General features: G+C 42.2%; 1 protein-coding gene across 2 annotated transcripts in view; it reads left to right on the plus strand.

The window, feature by feature from the left end:
* LOC126455462 (uncharacterized) overlaps positions 1 to 16,842 on the plus strand; it is a 252,901-nt gene that overhangs the window by 173,918 nt on the left and 62,141 nt on the right. The window contains exon 5 of one of the 2 annotated variants that reach the window (XM_050091213.1): positions 5,738 to 5,875. In XM_050091213.1, the coding sequence (XP_049947170.1) occupies positions 5,738 to 5,875 (138 nt within the window). Of the gene's footprint in view, positions 1 to 5,734; positions 5,876 to 16,842 lie in introns of both variants that reach the window. The other variant, XM_050091211.1, reaches the window with a different exon arrangement.

Here is a 16,842-nt window from a genome sequence, read left to right on the forward strand (position 1 = left end):
TACACACCGATACCTCTAATACCAAGTAGCACGTCCTCTTGCATTGTTGCATGCCTGTATTCGTCGTGGCATGCTGTCCGCAAGTTCATCAAGGTACTGCTGGTGCAGATTGTCCCACTCCTCAAGGGCGATTCGGCGTAGATCCTTCAGAGTGGTTGGTGGGTCACGTCGTCCATAAACAGCCCTTTTCAATCTGTCCGAGACATGTTCGATAGGGTTCATGTATGGAGAACACGGTTCCGCTCTAGTCAAGCGATGTCGTTATCCTGAAGAAAGTCATTCACAAGATGTGCACGATGGGGGGCGCGAATTATCGTCCATGAAGACGAATGCTTCGCCAATATGCTGACGATATGGCTGCACTGTCGGTCGGAGGATGGCATTCACGTATCGTACAGCCGTTACGGCGCTTTCCATGACCACCAGCGGCGTACGTCGGCCCCACATAAAACCACCCCAAACCAGAAGGGAACCTCCACATTGTTGCTCTCGATGGACAGTGTGTCTAAGGCGTTCAGCCTGACCTGGTTGTCTCCAAACACGTCTCCGGCGGTTGTCTGGTTGAAGGCATATGCGAAACTCATTGTGATGCCAATCCTGAGCGGTCCATTCGGCATGTTGGTGGACCCATCTGTACCGCGCTGCATGGTGTCGTGGTTGCAGAGATGGACCTCGCCATGGACGTCGGGAATGAAGTTGGGCATCATGCATCCTATTGCGCACAGTTCGAGTCCTACCTCGACACCCTGTGGCAGCACGAAAAGCGATATTCAACAGGGCGGCGTTGCTGTCAGGGTTCTTCCGAGCCATAATCCGCAGGTAGCAGTCATCCACTGCAGTAGTAGCTCTTGGGTGGCCTGAGCGAGGTATGCATTCGAAAGTTCCTTTCTCTCTGTATCTCCTCCATGTCGGAACAACATCGCTTTGGTTCACTCCTAGACGCCTGGGCACTTCCCTTGTTGAGAGCCCTTCCTGGCACAAAGTAACAATGCGGACGTGATCGAACCGCGGTATTGACCGTCTAGAGATGGTTGAACTACACACAACAGAGCCGTGTACCTCCTCCGTGGTGGAATGTCTGGAACTGATCAGCTGTCGGACCCCCTACGTCTAATAGGTGCTGCTCATGCATGGATGTTTACACCTTTGGGCGGGTTTAGACACATCTTTGAATAGTCAAAGGGACTGTGTCTGTGATACAATACCCACAGTCAACACCTATCCTTAGGATTTCTAGGGACCAGGGTGATGCAAAGCCTCTAAAAGTTGGTGACCGATCTGCTTTAAATTTATATATACAGGGTGGTCCATTGATCGTGACCGGGCCAAATATCTCACGAAATAAGCATCAAACGAAGAAACTACAAAGAACGAAACTTGTCTAGCTTGAAGAGGGAAACCAGATGGCATTATGGTTGGCCCGCTAGATGGCGCTGCCATAGGTCAAACTGATATCAACTGCGTATTTTTTAATAGGAACCCCCATTTTTTTACATATTCGTGTAATACGTAAAGAAATATGAATGTTTTAGTTGGACCACTTTCTTCGCTTTGTGATAGATGCGCTGTAATAGTAACAAACATATGGTTCACAATTTTAGACGAACAGTCGGTAACAGGTACGTTTTTTGAATTAAAATACAGTACGTAGGTACGTTTGAACATTTTATTTCGGTTGTTCCAATGTACCTTTGTGAGCTTATCATTTCTGAGAACGCATGCTGTTGCAGAACGATTAGCTGCAAATACCACATTAATGCAATAAATGCGCAAAATGATGTCCGTCAACCTCAATGCATTTGGCAATACATGTAACGACATTCCTCTCAACAGCGAGTAGTTCGCCTTCCGTAATGTTCGCACATGCATTGACAATGCGCTGACGCATGTTTTCAGGCGTTGTCGGTGGATCACGATGTCAAATTTCCTTCAACTTTCCCCACAGAAAGAAATCCGGGCACGTCATACCCGGTAAACGTGCGGGCCACGGTATGGTGCTTCGACGACCAATCCACCTGTCATGAAATATGCTACTCAATACCGCTTCAACCGCACGCGAGTTATGTGCCGGGCATCCATCATGTTGGAAGTACATCGCCATTCTGTCGTGCAGTGAAACATCTTGTAGTAACATCGGTAGAACATTACGTAGGAAATCAGCATACATTGCACCATTTAGATTGCCATCGATAAAATGGGGGCCAATGATCCTTCATCTCATAATGCCGCACCATACATTAACCCGCCATTGTCGCTGATGTTCCACTTGTCGCAGCCATCGTGGGTTTTCCGTTGCGCAATAGTACATGTTATGTCGGTTTACGTTACCACTGTTGGTGAATGACGCTTCATCGCTAAATAGAACGCGTGCAAAAAATCTGTCATCGTCCCCTAAGTTCCCTTGTGCCCAGTGGCAGAACTGTACACAACGTTCAAAGTCGTCGCCATGCAATTCCTGGTGCATAGAAATATGGTACGGGTGCAATCGATGTTGAAGTAGCATTCTCAACACCGACGTTTTTGAGATGCCCGATTCTCGCGCAATTTGTCTGCTACTGGTGTGCGGATTAGTCGCGAAAGCAGCTAAAACACCTACTTGGGCATCATCATTTGTTGCAGGTCGTGGTTGACGTTTCACATGTGGCTGAACACTTCTTGTTTCCTTAAATAACGTAACTATCCGGCGAACGGTCCTGACATTTGGATGATGTCGTCCAGGATACCGAGCAGCATACATAGCACACGCCCGTTGGGCATTTGATCACAATAGCCGTAGATCAACACGATATCGACCTTTTCCGCAATTGGTAAACGGTCCATTTTAACACGGGTGATGTATAACGAAGCAAATACCGCCCGCACTGGCGGAATGTTACGTGATACCACGTACTTATACGTTTGTGACTATTACAGTGCCATCTATCACAAAGCGAAAAAAGTGGTCCAACTAAAACATTCATATTTCTTTACGTACTACAGTAATATGCATTAAAAATGAGGGTTCCTATTTTAAGAAAAACGCAGTTGATATCCGTTTGGCCTATGGCAGCGCCATCTAGCGCACCAACCATAGCGCCATCTGGTTTCCCCCTTCAAGTTAGACGAGTTTCGCTCTTTGTAGTTTTTTCGTTTGATGCTTATTTCGTGAGATATTTGGCCCGGTCACTATCAATGGACCACCCTGTATATTAGAACATCACGTAAATAAACATTTGAAACAAGTCAGTCAAAAGCGTTTCGAAATTTTTTTTACAACACATATTAAAAATATATTATAAAATATATAGCCTATATCGATGCAATAGTTTATTAGAGTATTGTGTAAAAATCTGCAGTAAATCGGTCAGAACTTTTCGAGATTTTTGCTAACAACGTTACCTCTTTAGATACATTATATATATGTACAGGGTGTACCATAATTAATTATGTGAACGCATACAGTTGAAAGTACGCGATGCTAGAAGCAGAAAAGTCTCAGTAAACTTAGAGTCGAAAGTCCATGCCTTAAGAGCTACGATCAATTTTTCATCCGATACCGTGAAGCAAATCTCCTCTACTGGAAGCTCTTTGCCTTCCACATTTTGAGGAGTAGTAGTATGGACGAAAGCAAGAAAAAATATCCAGTCGACATTTGCTCTAAAAGGCATACCTTAAAAGTCATGAGCAATTGTTCATTAGAAGCGCTGTGTTTCCTAGTAGCGAGGATGAGCACGTGCTCATAGCTTTTGAGATATGCGTTTTACAGCACATGTTTACTGGACATTTTTTCTTGTTTTGGTTCACATTACAATTTCCTAAAATATGGAAAGCAAAGAGCTTTCAGTAGAAGAGATTTGCCTCACTGTATCGGAGATGAAAAATTGCTCGATGCTCTTAAGCTACGCATTTGAGACCCTGTGTTTACTGAGACGTTTTTTTTTCTAGTATCGTGTACTTTCCACTGTATGCATTTACGGCATTAATTATGATACACGCTATATATACGCTACTGGCCATTAAAATTGCTACACCACGAAGATGTGCTACAGACGCGAAATTTAACCGACAGGAAGAAGATGCTGTGATATGCAAATTATTAAGTTTTCAAAGCATTCACACAAGGTTGGCGCCGGTGGCGGCACCTACAACGTGCTGACACGAGGAAAGTTTCCAACCGATTTCTCATACACGAACAGCAGTTGACCGGCGTTGCCTGGTGAAACGTTGTTGTGATGCCACATGTAAGGAGAAGAAATGCGTACCATCACATTTCCGACATTGATAAAGGTCGGATCGTAGCCTATCGCGATTGCGGTTTATCGTATCGCGACATTGCTGTTCGCGTCGGTCGAGATCCAATGACTATTAGAAGAATATGGAATCGGTGGGGCCGGCCGCGGTGGTCTCGCGATTCTAGGCGCTCAGTCCGGAACCGCGCGACTGCTAAGGTCGAAGGTTCTAATCCTGCCTCGGGCATGGATGTGTGTGATGTCCTTAGGTTCGTTAGGTTTAAGTAGTTCGAAGTTCTAGGGGACTAATGACCACAGATGTTAAGTCCCATAGTGCTCAGAGCCATTTGAACCATTTTTGAATCGGTGGGTTCAGGAGGGTAATACGGAACGCCGTGCTGGATCCCAACGGCCTCGTATCACTAGCAGTCGAGATGACAGGCATCTTATCCGCATGGCTGTAACGGATCGTACCGCCACGTCTCGATCCCTGAGTCAACAGATGGGGACGCCTGCAAGACAACAACCATCTGCACGAACAGTTTGACGACGTTTGCAGCAGCATGGACTATCAGCTCGGAGACCATGGCTGCGGTTACCCTTGACGCTGCATCACAGACAGGAGCGCTTGCGATGGTGCACTCAACGACGAACCTGGGTGCACGAATGGCAAAACGTCATTTTTTCGGACGATCCAGGTTCTGTTTACAGCATCATGATGGTCGCATCCGTGTTTGGCGACATCGCGGTGAACGGACATTGGAAGCGTGTATTCGTCGTCGCCATACTGGCGTATCACCCGGTGTGATGGTATGGGGTGCTATTGGTTACACGTCTCGGTCACCTCTTGTTCGCATTGGCGGCACTTTGAACAGTGGACGTTACATTTCAGACATGTTAAGACCCGTGGCTCTACCCTTCATTCGATCCCTGCGAAACCCTACATTTCAGCAGGATAATGCACGACCGCATGTTGCAGATCCTGGATACAGAAAATGTTCGACTGCTGCCCTGGCCAGCACATTCTTCAGATCTCTCGGCAATTGAAAACGTCTGGTCAATGGTGGCCGAGCTACTGGCTCGTCACAATACGCCAGTCACTACTCTTGATGAACTGTGTTATCGTGTTGAAGCTGCAGGGGCAGCTGTACCTGTACACGCCATCCAAGCTCTGGTTGACTCAATGCCCAGCCGTATCAAGGCCGTTATAACGACCAGAGGCGGTTGTTCTGGGTACTGATTTCTCAGGATCTATGCACCCAAATTACGTGAAAATGTAACCGTATGTCAGTTCTAGTATAATATATTTGTCCAATGGATACCCGTTTATCATCTGCGTTTCTTCTTAGTGTAGCAATTTTAGTGGCCAGTAGTGTATATATCGTTCCAAACGTTTGTTAAAATTCATGTAAAATCTTGAAGTAAATCAATAAAAATGTTTTGAAGATACTTGGTAACAACTTTAAGTAACTACTCGTCTTTGTGTGGCAGTAGAGTGGTAGAGATGTGGTGCGTTGCGGTTGCAGCAGCAGCTTCCGACCGATGGTGCCGCACGCGCTGGAGCTGAGCGGCGTGGGCCCGCGCCTCAAGAGGGACCTGGCCGTCGACCCCGAGGACGTGCTGGCGCTGCTGCAGCTGTGGCAAGCCGAGAGGCACGGTGCACCCAGGTCCGTACCCGCTCTGCTGGCCGGCTGGCTGGCTGATCAATTACCGTAGTGATAAAGATGTTGCAGGAAAGCGAGTCGCGCAGAAGTCACTTACGGGAGAAGCTACTACTCTCAATGTAGCGGTAGGCAGCAGTGTCTCGCGGCCGTCGGCCGTCGTAATTTAATATATTATTTATTGGGAATGTTTATTGTTGCCGACTTACGTGGTGGGCCTTAACAAGAATGATATTTCATTTTATTTTGATTTACAATTAAGTGTTTTTGTGAAGTTATCTTTTTTAACAATATTAATCTTCAGTATAAATTATTTGTTACGTTAATGAACGTTAGACTCGCTGAATCTTAAAACATGAGCATACAAGTTGACAATGGAATAAACTTTTCATATCAATTTCCTCGGCTATTCAGTTCAGTTTAAACCAAAAAATCTTTAGTTATTAATTACAATTGCGGCCCACACACGCGCAATAGTATTTCTTCTTACCTCCGTTAACCATTGCATTGTAGTCGGAGTCCTGCCTCTGGCTCTCGGCTGTGGTACTGAAAATAAGAATCTTCATGCTACGTATTTTCTCCAACTTTGGGCGGCTGTGGAGAACAATGAATAGTATGTTAATAGCGGGCGAGTTTTTCGCTTCCGAAAATTTTTTATAAGTTAATATCGCCACGTAATGGTGTCGTTGGCTGCATCGGCAGCTGCGATTGTTGATCTGTAAATTACTCGAATGCAGGTGAATTCAAGGAAGGCGGACATGAAATCGGGATCACCTCTTACAAATTAAAAGTGAACAATAATATTAAATCAATATATTATCTGCTTAATTAGTGCAAATATGCTTACATTTGCCAGCACTCGCAAGATGTCCGTCTACACGCAACCAAGACAAGAGAAGAAGTGGAGACGACTTAAAAATTAACAAAAGAGCGTATCTTGTCGTCTGTTCAGATCATTTTGTTATATTTCTTTGCCCTCGAAACTTACACAGAGAAATTATTATAGTACGGGTACATGAGAAAAATGTATATTATTCAATTTTAAAATGTCTCTTCTTTATAAATACTGTTTTTTTAGTCTTTTAGTATTATTTCACTGGGGACGCTATAAGTGACTTGGTTAAGAGTGCATTTCCTGGCAGCATTCTTCACTATTTTTTTGCTGATACGTCGCTGACATGCACTCACAATGCGTGTAACCTTTCTATAAAATTTTGTCTGTATGTAATAACATTGAATATACTGATTTCGAAAACTTTCTCATCTAACGTGTACTCTAGATATCGTATTCAATTACTGAACAAATTGACAGTTGGATGGCCCTATGTTACGCATGTGAACAGTGCCGTGAAATAAAACTTTAAACTTAATGAAATGCAGGATCTGATATGAAGAAAACGAATCTATTATATCCCAAAAGAAACTAATTGTGTCTTCAATGAAAACTACATAACCAAAATTCAATACTGAAGTACATTATGGGCGCTGCGTGATACGAACTGCAATGTTTGACTTGGAATATCCACAAAAATAAATTATTGCTCTATTCAAAAAGAAAATAACTGTTTGAAATTACCAACAACGTTCATTGAAAATTAATATGCTTACTAGCACGACTCTTGACAATGACGACTAAAAACACTGCAAGGTGAAATTGCCATGAAATAAAAGTGACTTACCTCTTGTTCAGGATGATTTTTTTTGTGTGTCTGGAGTACTAACGTTCCCGAAAGCAAATAAAAATCAGCATATGCAGTGGTTAAAGGAAAATAAACTACTCACTTCTAATTTCTTTCTTGTTGCTCGTCAGAAACGATCTGTGACTTCGGGTGGCGTAAGGAGCAATGCACACACGACAAGATATTCAAAACTTTACTACGAATTATGGAGGCAGGTTTTATTTCATAGAAAGTCGTTGTTGGGAAATCAAACTCTGATTATTGACAAAAATGATTGTACAACATAAAAAGACTCTAAAAATTGCTAAATTTCAAAACTGGTGATACCTCAATGAATTGCGTCATTTGTGACATGATGAAAACAAAGAGATCACATTAACGCTAATCGTAAAAGTTATTAGTTATGTGAAGGACAAAGATTTGCTTCAATTAACAGGTCTGACAAAAAAAATTTTAATGCTTGCGCATGTCTTCGTTACCTTTAAAATTACTCCAAAATCTTCTCCATCAGTATAAAGAACTAGAAAGTATTATAAATGAGTTTTCATTTCCGTAATAAAGTATTCCAGACAGTTTCTCCCAGATTCACAAGTAACATCTCATTCTCTGTAAACCTCCTCTCGTCGCTACCACACCTGAAATCAGAATGCCCCAGCGCTACACAACTGACTAGTAAGTTAACCACAGATGAAACTAAACATATAGTCAAGGATCTTATTCACTGCTCACACAGAGAGCTCATCCATCTTTGCCCCTTACAGAAGTGAATTATTTACAATAGCAGAAAACATATGAGAACCTTACATGCGTAACCATAGCGACAGTAGTGTCAACTCTCCCGACAAAGCCGTTACACATTTGTAGTAACTGTCGTTGCAGTATTGATGTGGCGCCGTGGATAGCTTGATAGTTCTTCATTCATATTTTCATATTATTGTGAGATCCATTCTCATCAGGTACATATTTTTGGTTTTCGTTTGTTAATTTATATAGCAGGCCAATATATGCGATGTTTTAATACTTTATTTGCTGCGCAGCATCGTTGAAGTCTAGAACTTTCGAAATAGGCTAACTGCTTGTGCTGTTCGTTTAGGAAGTAAAACGGACGATTTATTCGCTCAGAAACATTCTACGACCACATATTACGGCTCAGTAAAGGCATTTAGGTCGGTGCTTCTATTTAATATGTGCGTGAGTACGGCAAATTACATTACCAAGGTGTGATAGTGTACAAACTATAAAATACGGCACAAATTTGGGATAAATTCTAGTGTCCGATACCACTCGTCGGCTTTGACTAATGACGTCATAAATAAGGCAAAGATGCTGCAATGGACAATGTATGAATGGAACGGATCATACTCGTAAACAAACGAATGTAGCATGCCATAAAATAATAATTTAACGCGTGTATTATTTACGCGCGAATTTCATTTAAACGAGTTGAAGTTGAGTGAAATAAATAAGAACCCGAGAGCAATTACGAGTGAATATATTATATTATATTTTGCACACGTACTGCAAAAACGATCTAAATAATGAACCGACGAACAGTTGGAATCGTTAAATAGAAGAAATCTATGTAGGAGGTTATTTCTAGTTACCGATTCCAATATTACTGTTTGTTGCTCAAATATCTTATATCAGAAACGAGCTGGAAAAATGATCTTGTTAGTGAACTACAGAATACGACTATACTTTAAAAAAATGAAAATCTGTACACACATTACTGCGCACGCAAAGAAATAAAACGCAAAAATGACCAAAACTTGACCGAGCGAGGTGGCGCAGTGGCTAGCACACTGGACTCGCATTCGGGAGGAGGACGGTTCAATCCCGCCTCCGGCCATCCTGATTTAGGTTTTCCGTGATTTCCCTATATCGCTTCAGGCAAATGCCGGGATGGTTCCTTTGATAGGGCACGGCCGATTTCCTTCCCTAATCCGATGAGACCGATGACCTCGCTGTTTGGTCTCTTCCCTCCAAATCAACCCAACCCAACCAACCAAACCTTGCAACCGATAACTATACTACGCGAAAGTCACACCAGCTACAGTAGCTCCAAATAACACTCAGTAAAATCGATACACCAGGAGTGACACTTAAAATAAGAGAAGTGTAGCAGAAACATCGATAAGGAGAACGTAAAAGGGGCTACATAAAAAGAAACTTACCGCATATGTACTTCCAAAGGAGTCAAAGATCGAGGCTGACAAGAACGAAATAGGGGCATAACAAGAAATAATAATGTAAGTAGGTCAAACTGTAACGAAAGAAGCAAAATCCAGAATAACAAATTAAAAAAAAAGAAACACAAATTGTCAGGCACGAACGAGGTACCACCCAAACCAGTTGTTCCCTATCACCTGCCCTCAATGAGGCGCAAAATTTTAAAATAAGAAAATGAAACCACGAGTCAATCCCATAAACCTTCCGGCAAAGACACTGCAACACCCCTCGGCCCACCATTGTAACAAGAAAATATTAAAAGGACAGAAAAACATCCCTCCAGAGAAACCAAAAAAGTAGCACTCGCACAATACAATAACATAAAGAAACGCAACGCAAAACAAGAAAAAAGTATCAGACCGCCAACACCTAACTAACAAAACGAGGCTTGTAAATTTTGCTGACTACTTTCATAAATGCAAGAAATGAACAATAACCTTTAGGAATACCCTTCCTCCAACAGTATTCATCTAAATGGCCTTGCAAAACTGAAATCCTCTTTTCCCGCTCGACAACAGATTTTACAGGCCCCCAATACCCTTCGATAGTATTAGTACATGCCCCCGTCTTTTAATCTTTAAACTGAATATTGTGATTCACGGCCAAGTGATGATGACCCCTTTCACCCAAGCCCTTGTACGAAGCAAACCCATCCGACATGACTACAGAACCTTCTTCCACATATTCTTCTATTAAAGATGTCAAGACTTCCTCTGTCCGATTTGGTAAAACCCTAATCTCTTCCAGAAACTACTACTCCAAAAACCCAAAGCTCAACAACCTCGTGCCCCCTTTCGTACTTTCTCTTTCCAAAATGTGAATCATCTACTTCATCTATAACCCCCCCCCCCTCCCCCCTCCCCCAGTGACTCCCTACACTTTATAAATTCCCCGCAGACTTCTCTACAAAACGAGAAACAGTCGACTACAGTGCCACACGAAACCCCTGCTTCGTGCATGACAGATTTGCAAGAATATTCATAGCAAAAATAGTAGGTTAGCATGACAATTACTTCTAAATTCAGCCTCTATCTTTCGAACCACGTCCCCCTGGGTATGGATCTCCATATGTTATTTTTTCTGGACCTCCACATGTATTCGTCGGAAGTTCGTGATGACGCAACCTTCGTCAAAGTCATATAATTTCCACAGACAGTGCACTTGCAAAATTCAGCAATGACGCCCAATCTTTGCAAAAATTTTATAGTTGATTAACGGTCACCCATTTTCTGAAACAGAATTTTGCAGTAAAAACAACTGACTCATCCATAACGAACAGCGTGAGAAATCAAGGCCTTATAAATCACGACTACTTATACATCACGACTACTGTCATTAACAAAAGATGCCGAAAACAAATTACGAGACGAAAACAAAACAATCTACATTGAATTTTTAATATATGCGCGTAGCGAGGTAATCCAGAGAAATCATTTAACTTCATCGACAGCAGTCTGCGGCACAAACAAAATAACATCACCCACTACGCCATTGGTCAAAGCCGACGGGTGGAATCGGACACTAGAATTGACCCCAAATTTGGACGCAATATGGCCGCTGAGCCCTCTCCGAGTTAGTCTCAGCTCTCCCTACAGTGCCGGTACAGTTTTTCTTGTCTAAGAGCTACGGCGAGCAGCTGTCGAGAGATGGAGGTTGCCATCCACACGAGGGGTCTAAACTCGCAGGGAGGAGCAATCTGAGCTCTTGCTCCACTCTCGGACACTGCCGGCGAGCTGACTCAGGGCTGCTTACACGACGCATATTAATCGAAAAAGAAAACAATCAGCATAGCTTTGAAATCTACCGTAAACCTACAACAACTCACACAATCCTACATCAGACTTCTAATCACCCACACTCAGATACCGTACATGCTTCGTAGACTCAACACAGGACCACTCAGCACAGAAAATTACCAGAAAGAACTAGACATCATCACACAAACAGCAACAAACAATGGGTACAATAGGGATCTAGTCACCAAATTAAACAAAAAAATTAAAAAACAAATGCAGTCAGTGAACACAGTACATTAACACCCACAAACAACAGTACAAGAAAACACTACACAAACAGTGACAGAACAATGACGACACAAAGAATACAGGAAAACAAGAAAGAAGATTCAAGATGGTAGAGAATGACATACAAGCACAAACATAAAATAACAAACATTCTCAAAAGACAAGGCATAAACATAGCATTCAAAACAGACAATTCAATTCAAAGGCACATTCCAAAAATAACAAAAAACACATATATCTACCAAAAAGGAGGAATAAATGGTTCAAATGGCTCTGAGCATTATGGGACTTAACTGCTGAGGTCATCAGTTCCCTAGAACTTAGAACTACTTAAACCTAACTAACCTAAGGACATCACACACATCCATGCCCGAGGCAGGATTCGAACCTGCGACCGTAGCGGTCGTGCGGTTCCTGACTGAAGCGCCTAGAACCGCTCGGCCACTCCGGCTGGCAAGGAGGAATATACCAACTACAGTGCAATACATGTGATGGCAGGTATATAGGACAAACCCTCAGAACATTTGACACCCGGTATAACGAACATATCAGAGCATGGAAATATGCAACGAGCCACTCAACGTTTGCAGGACATTTGAGAGAAAATAACCATAAACCTACTACAAGAAAAAATGATATGAAAATAATTAGAATAAGTAATGAAAGACATCTCCTAACATTACAGAAAAATTATCATATATACAAAACAAAATCTGAAAAGAAACAACTACTAAATGACCAAGTAAATATGACTAACAACTCACTGTTTACACTGATTGATCATATAATAGACAAAAATCCCAACAAATGATTTCACAACTGATTCCTCTCATAAGTATATACAGGAAAATATAATAATAATAATTATTATTATTATTATTATGTTTAGGAATAAATAAATGAATAAAATAGTAAAAAAAATAAAATAAATAATTTATTAAAAAAAGAGATCTCTCTCTCTCTGTAATACTCACCCACCCACCCACACACACACACACACACATACACACACACACACACACACACAAACACACACACACACACACATTCACAAAACAGGAGAATGCAGAAAACTGAGAATGTTGGTAACACTTAGAAAAACAAATGAAACTCTGTATTAAAAACATGGCAGTTACAATGATGTTTAACGTAAACAGTGAACTGAAAATGAACTGTAATGTATCCACCTGGTTGCCAGATGAGACAAATCAGTTTGCCTAGATGCAATGAATTAGAAGATACCTGTAAGTACCTTTCCATTTCATAAAAAAACGTTAAGGAACTGTTTTAAATCTATAAGCTAGACGTGAAACCTAACCTATGAGTAAAAATGGACAAATCATGTAATATTTCAGGACATCCACTGAAGATGCCTTGTAAAAAAGTTGAAACGCGTCTGGGTGGCGCCAGGAAGTACATCTGGCACCCTTTGAAACTAACTTTGCCAAAAATCCATAGTAACAACCCAGACCAAGCAGTAGCTGGAGTGGGATCCCGATACAACAACAACCTCTCACCACAGACAACGCAGTCACCGACAGCCTTCACACAACTACCGAGTGCAGTGGCGTTCGCGGAAAGTTGTCAGTCCTCACAGACAAGCAGCACTGCGTGAAAGCGTGGTATTCGTGCGGTAAATGTGGGAACGTAAACTATGGGACGTTACTAACAAATGTGTCCAAACAGTGCCAATTCTTTTCTTGGCTGTCAAAGGACAAATGAAGGGCTTATTTCAATAGTGGTACAAGTCCATTACCTCCACTTTTCTGCCTATAATGCTTCTGAAATTAATGATCCAAACAAACAGAAAGAAAAGTTCATCTCTAGCAAGAAGCCATATGCTTGAATGTTTCTGGTATCTCAACTGCAGATTTTTCAGCACTCATTTAACTTTAGGACTCTGTATCTCAAAAGGAACAGAAATGGACTTGTACCACTACTGAAATAAGCCCTTCAAATATAAGGCGTGATCTGTGATTTTAAGTTTGGTAACATGGAGTGATTTGATGGTAAACTAGTGATCTTAATCCCTATTTCTGGCTGACAACAGGTAAAAATGTGACAGTAACACGGTTAATCAATAATTTCATTTTCTTAACACATACTCTGGTGATGGTGTCGTACCCAACAACTGCAATGGCCATAATTTTGTTAATTAAAGTAGAACGATTTCTGTCCTGGAAACAACTAAAACAATTTCTTTAACCTAACGCAACGGAGACAAGCAGCACAGTATGGCGTTACGGGAACAAACACTATGTTTAGTAGTACCTCATATATTTCTTAATCTCTTGCCTGATTCATTTGAAGACGCCCCAGGGGGGTTTGAAGTAAAATACTGAATTCAAACCTTTGGGTTTAACAAAAGTTACTTTTACATGAAGGAAATCTGAACTGCGTAACAAGAAATGTTTTTAAATGCTACTGTCCCTTACGGAATGAATACTTAAAAATAACTTAGCAAACAAAGTGATCAGCATGCGGGTATGCCTGTGTAGGAACAATGGAAAGGATTTTAAACACTTGTGCGTGACCCAAGATGCTGCAGCAGAGAGAAGCATTGCTCAGGGCAAAGAACAAGTGAGAAAGTTCCCATTACTCATCCACAGAGATTCGCAGGACTGATAAACCTACAACTTCGTAATACGATTTGCACGGGACAAGAGCAGAACGAGAGAAAAATGGATATTAGTTACAGTTATTGTAATAAGGCAGTGTAAAGAATTTAGCTTACGACACACTAGACAAAGATTTCAGCAATACAGAATTATTTTGGTACAAAGAATTGTGACTAAGAACATAATCTGATGACACCTAACTAGCGGTACGCCAGCAATCAGTTGCATTGCGTCATTGCTTCGTGGTACACAGCACGTTCCGATCGGCCAACAACATCTCCAGCATGTCCGTCCAGACTACAGCTCGTTCCGTCTTCTGCAGCCCACCGTTCGCTCCACAGCACCGCGGAGAGGACGCACTTTTTTTCCCCCACACATTTTGGCTAATCATGGGCCAAGCTTTCGGACGCAAAACTTTCAATTTTTGTGTTCCAAATTGACGAAATTTCCGTGGGGTGGTGGTCCCTACAACCAAAACAAGTTGTGAGACAATGTCTCGTTTTCGTTGCAGGGAACCACCTCTACAAGGAAATTTCATCATTTGGGAAAACAAAAAGTGAAAGCTAATGTAAAATGTACCTTAACGTGAACTAGCCGTCTGAAGATGAATCTGTCGTTTCGAAACCGTTGACGGCGCTATTTAAATAAATAAACAGCATTGTAAAAAGCGGCTGGTTGCTGTTGTCTTCTGCGTAAGAGTCACACTTGTGATAAATGACGATATTATCAAAAATCAAAGACAGCACAGAAAAGTGAAATTAGATTTCAAATTACCGCGACGCTAAAACGCGATACAAAGACGAACTATTTAAGACCAAGAAAGACCATTAGGACACATATGTTAGGACAAACTTACAGAACAGCATTTGGGGGGGGGGGGGGCAGGAGGACCGTTTAAACTCCAGACTGAATGTATCAAAACCCGTACAGTATTATCAACACTGACGAAACCAGATGGTACAACCACAAGAGGCTGGAGATGCACACCATAGTATGTCTTCAACAAACTACTTCCTGACGACGACCACACTCAGGACAACCAACTTCACACCGCCCTTCGCAAACTACCGTGTGGTATGTACGAAAACGAAGGTATCACCATCCCCTTTGCTCACGAGGAAGCTGCATTTGCAGTACACAAAATAAACAACAAAAAGGCTCTGGGCCCTGATGGTATCCACCCGGAGACCATCAAACAACCTGCTCCACTTATCATACCATACCTGACAGACTTACTGAATGATGCTCTACTAGAAGAACGAATGCCGAATATATGGAAGACGGCAAATGCAGTTATAATCAAGATAGCGGAGGACAAGGACCCGACTGATTTTAAGACATACAGACCAATATGGTTCATTAAAATTCTGGCAAAGGTACAGGAGAGACCGCTGTGCGACGAACTCCAGTCGCACCAGCAGCTCTTCGGCTTTTGCCCACACCAGTTTGTTTATCGATCGCATAAATCCATCGACGAAACAGTAAACAGGGCCATACAAATGACACAGACAATATATGACAAATACATAGTAGCAATCCAAACTTACATAGCTGATGTTTTCGACAACCTTTGGTGGTTGGAGCTGTTTGCAAGACTTAGATAAATATTCCGCTCGCTTTATACAACAGCCTTAGAAATTATTGTAAAAACGGGAGAGTGGAATGGACGAATGGTCGCCAAAAAGATATAAAGACGATAACAAGGGATTGCCCCTAAGGGTCCATATTCGGACCGATTTTCTCGGACATCGCCATATAACCACTACTCAACGCACTAGAAGACAACGACATGGAAAACGGGTTGGCTGCGTACGCAGATGACCTTATGGTCATGACATCTGCAAACTCCAGGTCTCAATTAGACAGTAAAGCCACGTGTCTCCCCGCGTTCATCAATGAATGCTGCACGAACAACAAACTCACAATAGCAATTAACAAAACACTGAAAAGAAATCCAATTACAAACTTAAACAACATATCTATAAAAAGGAAAGCTATGACAAGATACCTCGCCATTTACACATCAAAAAAAGTTTTGCATCACTTCGGTTTTCAAAACTCCTGAAGACAGACGTTGACTGTGGATATTGTATCACAGGCACAACCCCTTTGACTGTTCGGAGACGTCACTAAACCCGCCCAAAGATGTAAATAAACATGCATGAGCAGCGCCTATTAGACGGAGGGGGTCCGACAGCCGATCGGTTCCAGTCATTCCACCACAAAAGAGGAACACGGCTCGTGTTGTTCTGTAGTTCAACCATGCCTAGGCGGTCAATACCGCGGTTCGATCGCGTCCGCATTGTAACATCGTGCCAGTGCCAGGAAGGGTTCTCAACAAGGGAAACGTCCAGGCGTTTCGGAGTGAACCAAAGTGATGTTGTTCGGACATTGAGGAGATACAGAGAGACAGGAACTGTCAA

Source organism: Schistocerca serialis, chromosome 2 (assembly GCF_023864345.2).
Source record: "Schistocerca serialis cubense isolate TAMUIC-IGC-003099 chromosome 2, iqSchSeri2.2, whole genome shotgun sequence".
In the NCBI taxonomy this organism is placed as follows: Eukaryota; Metazoa; Arthropoda; class Insecta; order Orthoptera; family Acrididae; genus Schistocerca; species Schistocerca serialis.